The sequence below is a fragment of the Notolabrus celidotus genome, chromosome 14, assembly GCF_009762535.1.
Source record: "Notolabrus celidotus isolate fNotCel1 chromosome 14, fNotCel1.pri, whole genome shotgun sequence".
In the NCBI taxonomy this organism is placed as follows: Eukaryota; Metazoa; Chordata; class Actinopteri; order Labriformes; family Labridae; genus Notolabrus; species Notolabrus celidotus.
The window spans coordinates 16297687-16310727 of NC_048285.1; the positions used below are offsets into that span (position 1 = coordinate 16297687).

Consider the following 13041-nt stretch of genomic DNA (forward strand, 5'->3'; position numbering starts at 1 on the left):
TTGTACTAATTATTTTCAAGTGAAAACATTCTACCCTTTGTCTCCATATTTCTTAAATCCCACCTGAACTTTTTCCTCTAACACACTTCTTTCTTGCTATCAGTCTTACAATCAGTTATACTGAATATTTAAGACACTGAAATGTTTGTTCTTATGTTTGTGTGCTTAGAGCCCTTGAAAGCAGTGGTCAGCCCCCGGAAGGTGAAAGGCAGTGTGGGTAGCAAGGTGTCTCTGTCATGTAGCGTGAGTGGCTCAGACGAGTATGAGCTATCATGGTACCGTAATGGAGAGATCATCTACCCTGGTAACAATGTTCGTTTCACTGGGCTTAACCGAGAGAACCTCATCATGGAGGGGATGTCAAAGAGTGATGGCGGGGCCTACCAATGCTTCTCCAGGAAGGGCAAAATGTCTGCACAGGACTTTGTGCAGGTCATTCTTGAAGGTAAGATGTGTACATACTAATTCGAAGGGTGAGGCACATAAACAAGTGCTGACCAAAGGCCTCACTGTAGCAGCTGTCCTATGCATAATCAGTGAGTTAGCAGAAACAGATTCAGGTCTTGAAGATCAATACAGGCTTATGTGTTAATGGCAGCCTGTTGTGACTCTGCTATTGGCCACCTTTAGAATGATTGTCCCAGACTCCACAAACACATACAAAAATGGATGCACACACACACTTTTGAATCCTGCAGCTTACATTGGCAGCGTTGCTCAGGCAACTGTCTCCAGTGGCCAGGGAGCTGTAAAAAGAAGATATTGATAATCTATAATCATGTGGAACAGATCTACATTATCAGAGAGCTGCAGCAGGCGCACATAGATATTTCAAAAGCTAACCTCTTTCTGTGTCTGTGAGGAAGGCTCCTGGATTACTGCTTATAATGAAAGCCAATGAATGGGGATCTGGACAAAAGCAGCCCACAGTAAAAACACACCTACTTACAATAATATCACAGTCCATGGTAACTGATAAGAGGGTGACAGTTGGATGACATGATGTGTTTCTTTTTTCTTTTTGTAACATTTTTGAAAAAACTGTTTGGTCTTCTGCACTGTGTAAAGGTTTTTGCCACATACTCTTGTTATGTTTCTTTTGTTTTATCTTGAGTGTGGAGCGATTATAGGGTCAATTTTTCCACCACTGTAAATTAGTTTTCGCAAAATTTATGACGAAAACCTTTTTTTTCCATAACAAAGTTGAGAGGATTACGATCTAAAAATACATTATCGATGATAAAAGAAAAAATCTGACTAGATTATATTCTGCTTTCGTTTATGGGAAGAGACAGGGCTAAAACGTTAGCATTGGGCTGTTGGACATTCAGAACCCATCCATCCGTCTGTCAATATACAACCAATGTATTCCTGTAACTGACTGAATTAGTTGACGGGTACAGTGCAGGTAGAAATTCACACTGCCTCCATGCATCTTGCTCATTTTCATTGATGACTACTTCTTGATGCAAGTCAGTGACAAAGCTACAACCAGCTACACCATTGCCTCAGTTATTCCTAGTTTGGTTTTATGTTAGAGAGCATATTTGATGAGACGTTTCACAGAGGTTTGATCAACTCCAAGTCATGACAGATGATGATGCAGTTCAGAGCGGAGTGAACTGCCAGGATCAGCTGGGCCCAGTATAGAGAGAACAACATACAAACAAAAGGTTACAGAGCCTTTCTGTGTTTGAATTACTGCTCATTTGGATAATATTCCATTAATTTTTTTGTGCTTCTATCATTACTGAGTATGCTGCATAACTATAAGGTTTCATTTTTGCTGGTTTAGATGAGTTTAATATTAGTAATTGTGCACTACTTTGTTGTCCTGTTACCTTCTGACAAAGTTATCATCTTAAATGCCTGTTGTGGTTGACATGGATCATGGACATGTGGCTGTTTGTAACTTCTAACAATTACATCCATAATCAATGAGTATTTCTGATATATACGATATTTTAAACGGTCAGGAGTCAGTATATGGTTTTCATTTTTGAAATTGTAGCGGATGTTCCATGCGCTTCTGATGCCTGACTTCCTGTCCAGGTCAATCTTGTATAAATTTAATGTAGCCATAGCTGCTAAAAAATGATAATTGTTTCTCAACTTGAAATAAATACATCTCTCTATATTACCACTTTTATCTGTGTGTTACGCAATTTTCTTACCTTAATAGATCAGCATCGCAGCATTGTATTAATTCACTGGTTCAGGCTAGATAATACAACTTCGATAAGGAATCCAGGCATTACCCAAGTAAAAGTCTTAAAAGAGTGGAATGTATTATAAAATATGAATAAAACTAATAGGTGTTTTTGTCCAAAGACTAAGACTAAGAATAAATCTGACATAGCTTCCAAAAATACCACTATTTCTTGCTGTGCTTGTCCCTACTTTATCTGATTTATAAAACAAAAAATTACTCATTCTGATCACTTATTAATAACAGCTAAGTTAGATGAACCAAACATCAACTGATAATGTAATGAAATCTTTCACTCTTAGAGCAAAGTTATTCTAAGAAAGGAAAGATTTGAGAGTTTGTTGTATGGAGAGGCGTTGTAGGCAGTTGGAGACAAGGTTTGTGGATGGTGTCCAGGAGATTTAAAACAAGTTTTTGGTTGTAGTCAGCTAACTTTGAAAACTTTTGTAAACCAGCATGTGGTCACAGCTTTACAACTCTTAACCTGCATCTTTCCCTACCTGCTCCCCCTCCACAGATGGTACTCCAAAGATCCTGTCATCCTTCAGCGAGAAGGTGGTCAACCCCAACGAGCCTGTCTTCCTGGTCTGCAACGTCAAGGGCACACCCCCTCCCAGGTGTTCCTGGTCTCTGGACGAGGACCCTGTCATCAAAGACAGCCACCATCACCTGGGACGTTACGAGACTCACGAGGGCCATGTGGTTAGCCAGCTCAATGTCACACACACCCAGGTGCTGGATGGAGGGTCGTACAGGTGCACGTGCAGCAACTCGGCCGGGGTCGTGTATCACCAGGCTCGAATAAACGTAAGAGGTGCTTGTCAAATCAGATCCTCCAAGAACAACAATACACATACCTGTCTGTCTCTGTGTCTTTGTCCAGTTGGCTAGTCAGAAGTTGTGATACATAAGTGCTGGTTATTATTTTGGGTTTGAGGATATGATGATGCCTTTGGGAGGAACTCTCTTTATATATTTTATTTTAGAGGGCAATTTCCGCTCTGCTGTTACACCTTTAATCACATCTCCTTTTATCGTCCTTTTTAATTTGTGTGTATGTGTGTAATGTTTTTAGGATGTATTTTTTCCATCAAACTATTACTGAGATTTTCCTACATGGCTGTATTTTTAAATAGAATGACTCACTGTGGTGTGATGCACATAAGCATATCTAGATATTGGGTTCCAAACTGGACTGGTTTTGTAAATTGCCAGGAGATATGATATTTCTTCCGTGTACATGAATTAATTTATTTACGGTTTGCTCGTGTTTGTGTGTGTGTGTGTGTGTGTGTGTGTGTGTGTGTGTGTGTGTGTGTGTGTGTGTGTGTGTGTGTGTGTGTGTGTGTGTGTGTGTGTGTGTGTGAGTGTGTGTGTGTGTGTGAGTGTGAGAGAGTTCATGTCTGTGTCTGTGTGTATGTTTACTGAAGCAGCCAATTCAACTCCCTACAACCTGATGATAAAGCAATTACTCTGTTTCCATTTTATGAGACACAGAATGTTTTACTGTTATTATGGTGGGGAGCAAGAGCAGAGTTATACTTAGAATCAGGAATACAGCATTATTTAAATAATCCACAGATGGTTAGTGCTTGTCACAGTAACGCCTCCTACTTTGAGTTAAGCCTAAGATCCTGTGGTAGAACAAACAAGAAAAGCAATAACCAACCACTCCTCTGAATAAGTATTTTGGTGGCAGGTAGCATTTTTATAGCTATGTAGAGAAATATTCCTCACAGTTAATCCTTTCTCTTTCAAATTCTAAAAATAACTATGAATCGTATATGTGTACTTACAACACTGAAAACAAAACACCATTCACTTGATGTCCTTTCCATTGAATTGCTTTATAGAGGATCTTCCTCTCATTCTCTGTCCCCTTCTAGGCCGTGCCAGCATTCGTCCAATGAAAAATATCACAGCGATTGCCGGACGGGATGCTTTCATTCACTGCCGTGTGATTGGCTACCCTTACTATTCTATAAAGTGGTACAAAAACTCGGCACTGCTACCCTTTAACCACCGACAGCGAGCGTTTGAAAACAACGGCACTCTAAAGCTGACGAATGTGCAGCAGGTCGATGCTGGCGAGTACAACTGCAAGGTGATGGTCCAGCCCAACAAGATGGACTCTCAGAGTGTCCATCTTCGTGTGAGAGGTAAGTCACATAAAGCTTTAGAGGTTACTTTTTTGTTGAATCTCAGCTTGACTACAATTTAGTGCTCTCTTGCTGAGAGTGAGACTAGGAAATAATAATCACTCTCATATCGGTGCCTGGCACCTCTCATAGGTAACAGACCCCTCCTACTAGAAGTTAGAATTATTCCTCAAGTTATTTTTATTACCAGTTTTGATTTAGATTTTTTTATTTACTATTATTTACTATCATTTTATGTATTTATTTAGTTTAGTTTTATTTATTTATCAATGTATCAGTGTATTTATTCATTATTTATTTTATTTATTTATTATTTTTAAACTCCCCAATGCAATAAACTGTGATTCATATAAAAAAAGAAAACACAATCATTTGTTTGTATGCTTATTTTTGTACTGGTCCTATTTAACTTGTTCCCTTCATTTTTTTTTTTATGTTTTTGCTAAAATAACCAAAAAAGTAGAATCAACCTACTCTAAAGTGGTAGTTAGCAAAATGTTATTCTTCTTTCTTCATACCAAGTCTGTGTGGTAATAGTTTAATGCCAGTTGGGTAGCACCAGCTGTGTGTAAGTTCAAACGTAGCTTAAATGTAATTTCTAATTTAGGATGGAGTTTTTCAATCTACTAATGTTTTGGGCGTTGCACCAGCAGAGATAATTCCAACATGGGCATAAGTAACATGTTAAATTGAACACCTAGCTCTGAGTAAGTGTAAAGTCCTCAGTAAAAGATTGGTTGTCATGGCGTTCTGTTTTCTAAGATGAGAGCAGAGAGTTTGACCAGCTGTGATGTGTCAACAACACGCTCTCTGGGATAGATTAAATGAATAATAAACTTATGATGACACTTTCGTTTCCCATGAGTGGAGATAATTACCGTACATCTTCACAACATTAGAGTACTGTTTTATTAATGTACAGTATGTTGTAGTTGACTATGTCACCACTCAATGTCACTGTTATTTTATACTATAGATTATTTATCAACATATCAACATGATATGTCATATTTAACTTACTTTATGTTGCTGTTTGTCGATTAACAGGATTTATGGCATGATTAGCTGTTAGCTTGTTTAGAGGCAATGAGGCTAATGGGAGTTAGCATTTAAACAAATACCCCATCAAGAAAAAATGTTGTTCACTGATTGGCCAAGCCGAGTGAAAACGTCATATCATGTTAGTTTGGCAATACAGTCGACTAGTTAAGATGATCCTTAAGTCTCTGTGGTGCAACCAAACAATGACACAACTTAAAGTACGAACCAACTAGATTCAACCTATGGTTTAGGGTGGACTTAGCACCCTAACTTCGGACTTAACTTGTGCAGATCTGGTGCAACAGGCCACTGATCTCTTATCAAGCATGATGGAAATGGAAAGCACTTTTGTAAGGCACTTCTGTTTGTTGCCCTCTGTCTATACGTGAATCCAATAACTGATTTACTAGAAATACCGTTCACTTGATAGATAATAGATACACTTACATACTTTATTTTATAAATTAATCTACCTTATATTCCTTAGGATATCACAGTATCAAATGAAGACGCGTCAGCGCAGCTGATATTACAGAGCCAAGTGACTGATCTCCGCTGAGATCTTACAACTGTAATGGGTTATACTAAAAAGGGCTTTCCTATTATGCCCCATTTCCTTCCTGCTTTACAATATGCTAGGTTGTTGTCACTATATTACACTTTCCATTGGGGCGAGTGAGAGAGTGAGAGCTAAAAAGAGAGTGATGATATAAAGCAACACTTCCCAGAGGTGCTATAGAGAGCGAGTGCATTTGTTAATTTACTCTGCTCATGCTTAAAATGCGGAAGTGTCTTTGGGGATCCCTAGAGTCCATTATCTCCACTTTGTTGTGAATTAAATAAGGTGCTAAAGTGCTGCTTATTTCAGTGTTATTTGAACTCACTGGACACTCAAACAAAGATGACTTGTGTGATGACTGAAGGTTTTCCAGTGAATAAAGCTTAGGCAATTTAGATAAATCTTATTTATAACTGTGTTGTTGTTTTATTCAGCCAGATGGACTTTAAACACTTGTTTTCACATAACAGAGCTGTTTGTGTAATCAGCATTTCAGATCTGGATAACATAGTAGGTTGTTGCTTGGCAAATTGGGAAGTAGGTAGGTTGTTACTTTAATAGATAATTATTATTAGGAGAAAAAGTTTGGCTTCAGTTGACTGAATGATTCACATGAAGTTCTTTAGTTCTGTTTTTTTTTTCCCTTTTTTGCGCTCTTGTAGCTTCTTGTGCTGAAAGGACAGAATGTTCCAGTCTAAGAATAACTAGGAATTTTTATAGAATGATTTAATATTCACGTCTATTGTGTTCCTTCTATGACCTCTGTATAGCAAGACAGTTAGAAGATTGTATCAGATCTGAGAAAAGGACACAGGACCTGTGAAAAGCCAGGGAATTAAGCTATTCTTTGAAACTTAAAGTCACATTAGATCTGTGCGTTTCTTTCCTCCTCTGTCTGCAGTCCCTCCCTACATTCAGCCCTTTGAGTTTCAGCGTTTCACCATCGGTCAACGCGTGTTCATCCCCTGCGTGGTCATGTCAGGTGACCGACCACTGGATATCACCTGGCAGAAAGATGGAAGGCCGATCCCCATCAGCCTGGGTGTTACTGTGGACAACATTGACTTTACCAGCTCACTGCGCATTTCCAACCTGACACCAGACCACAATGGAAACTACACTTGTATTGCCCGCAATGAGGCTGCTGCCGTGGAACACCAGAGTCAGCTCATCGTGAGAGGTGAGGAAGCACACAGGAACAGATTGTGTAACTGATGGAACCTGTCAGACTATCGTGATCTGTAGTATGTACAGGTTGTCATTATAGTTCATCTCTGCAGTACCAATCAATCAATCTTTATTTGTATAGCGCCATATCACAACCAACATTATATCAAAACATTTACAAACATAGCAGGTCTAGACCATACTCTATGTTAAACTATTAACAGAGATCCAACATCTAGACAGGGTACGATCCATTACCATTTTACTGATAGGACTAAATCCTATCTCATCTTAATCTACCATGAGCATTGCACCACGCAGCATTTAGCTAGTTACAGCGGCAAGGAAAAACTTCCTTTTAACAGGCAGAAACCTCGAGCAGAACCAGACTCATGTTAAACGGCCATCTGCCTGGACTGAGTTTGGGTTGGAAAGAGGGATAGAGGAAAAAGGAGAAAGGAGAGAGAGAGAGCGAGAGAGAGAGAGAGAGAGAGAGAGAGAGAGAGAGACATGATAGTGATGAGGAGGATGGTAGTACTAGTAGTAGTAGTAGTAGCTGTTGCCGCTGGAGTCTGGAACGTCCACAGCAGCAGGCCATTTACGGCAGTGACCTAGAGGAACCTACGAGACAAGGGTTTGTAACTTTAATGGGACAGGGAGAGTTAAACTAAGTGATGGGGGGATGGGGGGGAGAGGGATGAGATAGGATCCCAGTGGGTCAGTTCCCCTGGCAGTCTAAGCTTATAGCATAGCCTTAGTAGTAAAAAATGTCACTGTATGTCTGCCTGTAAATATTACTGAAGAAGATAAGGGCTACTGCAAAATATTTTCGGAGGTAAGGCCAGTAAAAACAATATTTTTTTCTGACACTTTTTTCAATATTCTGACTTTAATTTCAGAATTCTGAGAAAAAATTCTGAATTCTGAAAGAAAAAAAATTGAATATCAGAATTCTAAATTCAATCTTCAGAATAAAAGTCAAATTTTTTAGATGTAATTTAACTGGCTTAACTTCCAAACAGAAATTTGCAGCGACCCTTATCCTCTTACTTATAATTTATAATGATGTAGAGTTAGCTAGAGAAAAAACTTCCAAACACAGTAAAGACATATAAATAAGACAAAAAAGAAAATGCTGTATTTCAATGTCTACAGTTACTTTCATTTATCTGTGTGTACAGTTCCTCCTCAGTTTGTGGTTCAGCCTGAAGATCAAGATGGGATCTATGGGAAAACTGTGACCCTGAACTGCTCAGCAGAAGGCTACCCACCACCCACTATTGTATGGGAACACTCTAAAGGTACATAAGCACAGCATGTTGTAATTGAATAAGTCAACAACATAAGCATCATTATTATTTTTGAAAAGAATATGATTTTTGCATTCACACTAATTTCCCCAGTCACAAGGTTGCTCTGTTGCTCTCTAAACAAACACGCACATTTATTACTTCAAAGGGCATGTCACATTTTTTTGAAGGGTCTTTTACAATTGGTGCTTCTTTTGGAAATAGAGTTTTATGTGTGAAAGGAAAATTTCAAATCATGTTAGATTTTTTTTTTTTTTTTTACTGCAATGACAAATATTAGGAAAACAAATATATTTATGAGTTGTATTCTCAAGGGATATTATGATTGTTAATGATTTTCCCAAATAGAGCACAGTTATGCATGCAACACTGGACCACAACTCAGTCCCAGTCTTGTGTATCTTAAAGCAGGTGTGGATGAAGGTGAGTGCTGTACGCAGCTGGTATGGCTGTAATTGTGTTTTTACAGATGAGTGGGTTCCATTTGCTTTTCCCAAAGTCACAGTATATGTGTTTGATACACAAACACACACAGCCATCTGTACTATAAACATGGGCTGGGGGCTTGCAGGGGTTCCACCTGCATCATTAGAGAGTCATCAGGAAGAGAGAGATAAAAACGGACAGAAAACAGATACACATAGGCAGAGATGGAACGCTAGGAAACAGACAGGCAGGGAGGGAGGCAGCAGGTGCGTTCAGCCACTTGAGCAGGGCAGATGAAGAGGGGCCCCAGGTGTTTGTTCCATCATCCATATAACTAGGGATGAAAGCTTCACCAACAGAGGGACAACAACCAATGAAGAGTGGTGCGTGAGCATTAGTTTTGTGTGTGTGTGTGTGTGTGTGTGTGTGTGTGTGTGGTGTGTGTGTGTGTGTGTGTGTGTATGTGTGTGTTCCAAGGCTCCATGATCAAAGGCATGAGACAGAATCAGATCTGTTTTTTGACCCTTTGATTGGATTTGTGTGTGCGTGCGTGTTTGTGTATGTCTGTTTGTGTGTAGATGTAAAACAAGAAGGCCTCATGCCTGATTAGTAATGTCTGACCCATCCTGATCAGAGTGTAGAGATCAGGCTTAGCCATGTCTCTTTGTGTCAGCTCAATCAGAGTTTTAGAATTAAGGTTGGTTTTATGTTTAACAGGGTCTTTTCGCTTATTTCTATACCTCAGGTTTTCAGTCAAAGTCAAAAGGTAATGAAAATCACCTACGTGTGAAGAAAATATATCCAGCGTGTGAAGCTTTGGGATGCTATTGTCTAATTAGTTGTAGGCTGGAGTGTAGTTTGTCCGGAGAATGGCTGTCTGGCATACTTTTACTGCTCCAGAAGTAGCTAAGAGCCAGATGAGTGTCTATGGGAGATATGGAACAGTAAGTAAAGGTCAACTACTATTAGCATAACGACTTGCACCATTTGGATATGTAAAATCCATAATTCAAGGAAGAATGCATCTCCCTGGCTCCTTCTCTCTCCTTTGCCGCTCTTTCTCTTTCTCAGAGCCAGGGGAGCAGGAACAAAGTCACCACTTGACCCTTTACTTGCCACAGCCACTTGACTGCATTTTAATTAAAAAGAAAAACCCACAGCTCACTAAATAGCCTAATCTCTACACGCTTACTTTAACAAGAGCTCATGCAACGTCTGGCTTAGTTCACACATGTGTTTAATACTACATGAGCAAGGTGGAATACAGTGCTTTAATCATTAAATATAACATAAGCCAGGCCGCTTTAAAGATGTTAGCCTTAAAGATTTGTTGTCAATGACATATTCTTTAGATTTCAGACTGTCATTGATGAATGACATACTGCATTGTTTGACCATCAATCAACCTTTATTTGTATAGCGCCAAATCACAACAAACGGTATCTCAAGACGCTTTTACAAACATAGCAGGTCTAGACCATACTCTATGTTAAATTATCAACAAAGACCCAACATCAAAACAGGATACGATCTAGTCCCATCTTAATGACAGGACGCAATCCTATCTCATCTTAATCCACCATGACGTGGCACCTTGCGGTATTTAGCTAGTTACAGCAGCAAGGAAAAACTTCCTTTCAACAGGCAGAAACCTCCAGCAGAACCAGACTCATGTTAGACAGCCATCTGCTTTGACTGATTTGGGGTTGGAAAGATGAATAGAGCCGACTAAGATAGAAAGAGAGCGATGATAGAAATGAGGTGGATAGTAGAAGTAGTAGTAGCTGTTGCCGCTGGAGTCCGGCACGTCCGTAGCAGCTGGAGTCTGGAACGTCCACAGCAGCAGGACGTCTACGACAGCAACTCAGAGGCACCTAAGAGACAATGGAGCATAGGGACTCCATAAAGGTCTATGGTTATTAACTTTCAATGGGACAGGGAGAAGACCATAAGGAAAGAGTGATCATATCATTTTCAATTAAAAGATAGGTGTTGATTACACATGGGTAAAGTCAAAATACATTCCAAGCCCAATAATTCAGTGATGGAAGTCTAATGTTAATTTACTGAACTTTTGAGAATTACAATAAGAAGTGAGGAAAGCTTTTCTGTACTTATCCTGAAATCTGACAGATCCTTGTCTTTCAATTAGACTCTCCTTGTCTTAAGTAACTTACAAATCTGCCCCAGACCATTTATTAATCATTATTACAACATCTTCTGGATCAATTTTCTCAGGTAGAAAAAGATGCTGTGATAAATCAAGAGAATTGACTCACAGGAATAAATAGTGTGGAAAAATTCCTTGCCTAGCTGCAGTTCACATCCCTTGTTCTCACTGGTCTGTTCCAGAGCTGAAGGCCAACAGCAATGCAAAGCCTCCCGACTCTCCCTCTGTTCTGCCTGTTGTTTGTCTACACCAGTCTGCTGTCTTGTTAAACATGAGCATTATGTCTGTTGTGATTGCATCACATCAGCAGCTTGGCCTGCTTCACTGTGCTCAGCAGCTGTTTGGCGATTTAAGGATTTAGGCCCAGTGTTAAGAAACATGTTTACAATACACCCCAAATCTGACAGGGTTTGTCATCAAATCTGTAAACACAGACGCATGGTCAAATGAGCGTGCACGCACACGTACACACACGTACACACACACACACGCACGCACACACACACACACATACACACAGAGTCAAACACACACACACACACACACACGCACACAGTCAAACACACACACACACACACGCACACAGTCATACACTAACACTTACTGCTAGAAACATGTTCCTTTTATACATATTTTTCTACACTAAGAATAACAGATTGATATACAGGCATGTTTGTACATTTATGAATTCTGTATAGACTACATTGAAACGTTTTTTTTTTCATTACTAAATGTTTCTATCTACACTGTCTCTCCTTTTTCTCTGTCCTTTGTCTTCTTCATTGCACCAGGTGCTGGGGTCCCTCAGTTTCAGCCCATCCCACTGAACAGCGGCTCTCGTGTCCAGCTGCTGAGCAATGGTTCACTGCTAATCAAACATGTGCTGGAGGACGACAGCGGCTTTTACCTGTGTAAGGTCAGCAACGACGTTGGAGCTGATGTCAGCAAGTCCATGTACCTCACTGTCAAAAGTAAGAGCCTGCGCCTGATGCACGATCAATATCAGCTGATAGGCAGTAATGATTCTGTATTTTAATGTCTGAGTTGGACCGGGGTCAGGAATCCTTTCGAAAGGATTCCCAGATAGCTCCTCTTAAAGTTGTTCACCAAGGGAGATGTAAAAAGGAATTCAATATGCAAGCTGTGCAAATGATAAACATAATCTATTCCAAGCATCACCTCACTGGCCTAAATGGCCAGTGATGAGCTCCAGCTAAAATAAACACTTTAACAGCCTAAGTATTACAGTAGTCATTTTCCTGACTACACATGTGGTAAATATGAAGATGGATTGGCAACAAATTATCCAGAAAGTGCAGATGGCAAAACCAGCTCTTTGTGACAATAGTGTAGGCCATTGTCAATATATCAAAGCATGTTGGTATGTATGAGAGTTTTCACTGCTTTCTTAAGCAGTCAGCATGTGAATAACCCTGACTACTGATCTCTTTCCTCCAGCAGGCATTAACATAGAGTAACATTTAGCTTCCCTATAGTGCTAGGAGTGTTTTTCATTTAATGGTGATCAGATGTAAGTAGGGCTTTGTTTCCTTGTGCAAATATTCTCCAACTTGATAGAGAGCCTTTTCTCTCTTTTCTTAATTCTTCTCTCTTTCCTCTCTGTCAAAAATACAAATATAAATATATATATATAAATATATATATATATATATATATGTATATGTTTATGTATGTATATGTATGTATATGTATATGTATATCTATATTACAGTAAAAGAAGGTTACAAGTATTTGATTGAGTCTGATGGGATAGAAGTTGAAGCTGACCCTGATCTCTGACCTTTCTGTTCAAAGAGAAGCCAGCTAAATAATTTTGTGTGGAACTCTCCTCCTGGATAAATCAGCACTTGTTATCGTTAATACCAGCTGACATGTCATGGATATTCATGTGTCACTGTAATTAGGCCTTGCAGTGTACATGGTTGGGAGCTGCTGCTGTGTGAAACTGTCAGGGCTGCAGCAGCAGGCTAAGCAGAGAC

The 13041-nt window shown here is 39.5% G+C and overlaps 1 protein-coding gene across 1 annotated transcript in view; it reads left to right on the plus strand.

Moving 5' to 3' along the window:
- dscamb (Down syndrome cell adhesion molecule b) overlaps nt 1-13041 on the plus strand; it is a 114476-nt gene that overhangs the window by 70855 nt on the left and 30580 nt on the right. The window contains exons 6-11 of the mRNA XM_034700402.1: nt 170-445; nt 2727-3023; nt 4096-4368; nt 6870-7148; nt 8317-8436; nt 11833-12012. Of these exons, the coding sequence (XP_034556293.1) occupies nt 170-445; nt 2727-3023; nt 4096-4368; nt 6870-7148; nt 8317-8436; nt 11833-12012 (1425 nt within the window). The remainder of the gene's footprint in view (nt 1-169; nt 446-2726; nt 3024-4095; nt 4369-6869; nt 7149-8316; nt 8437-11832; nt 12013-13041) is intronic.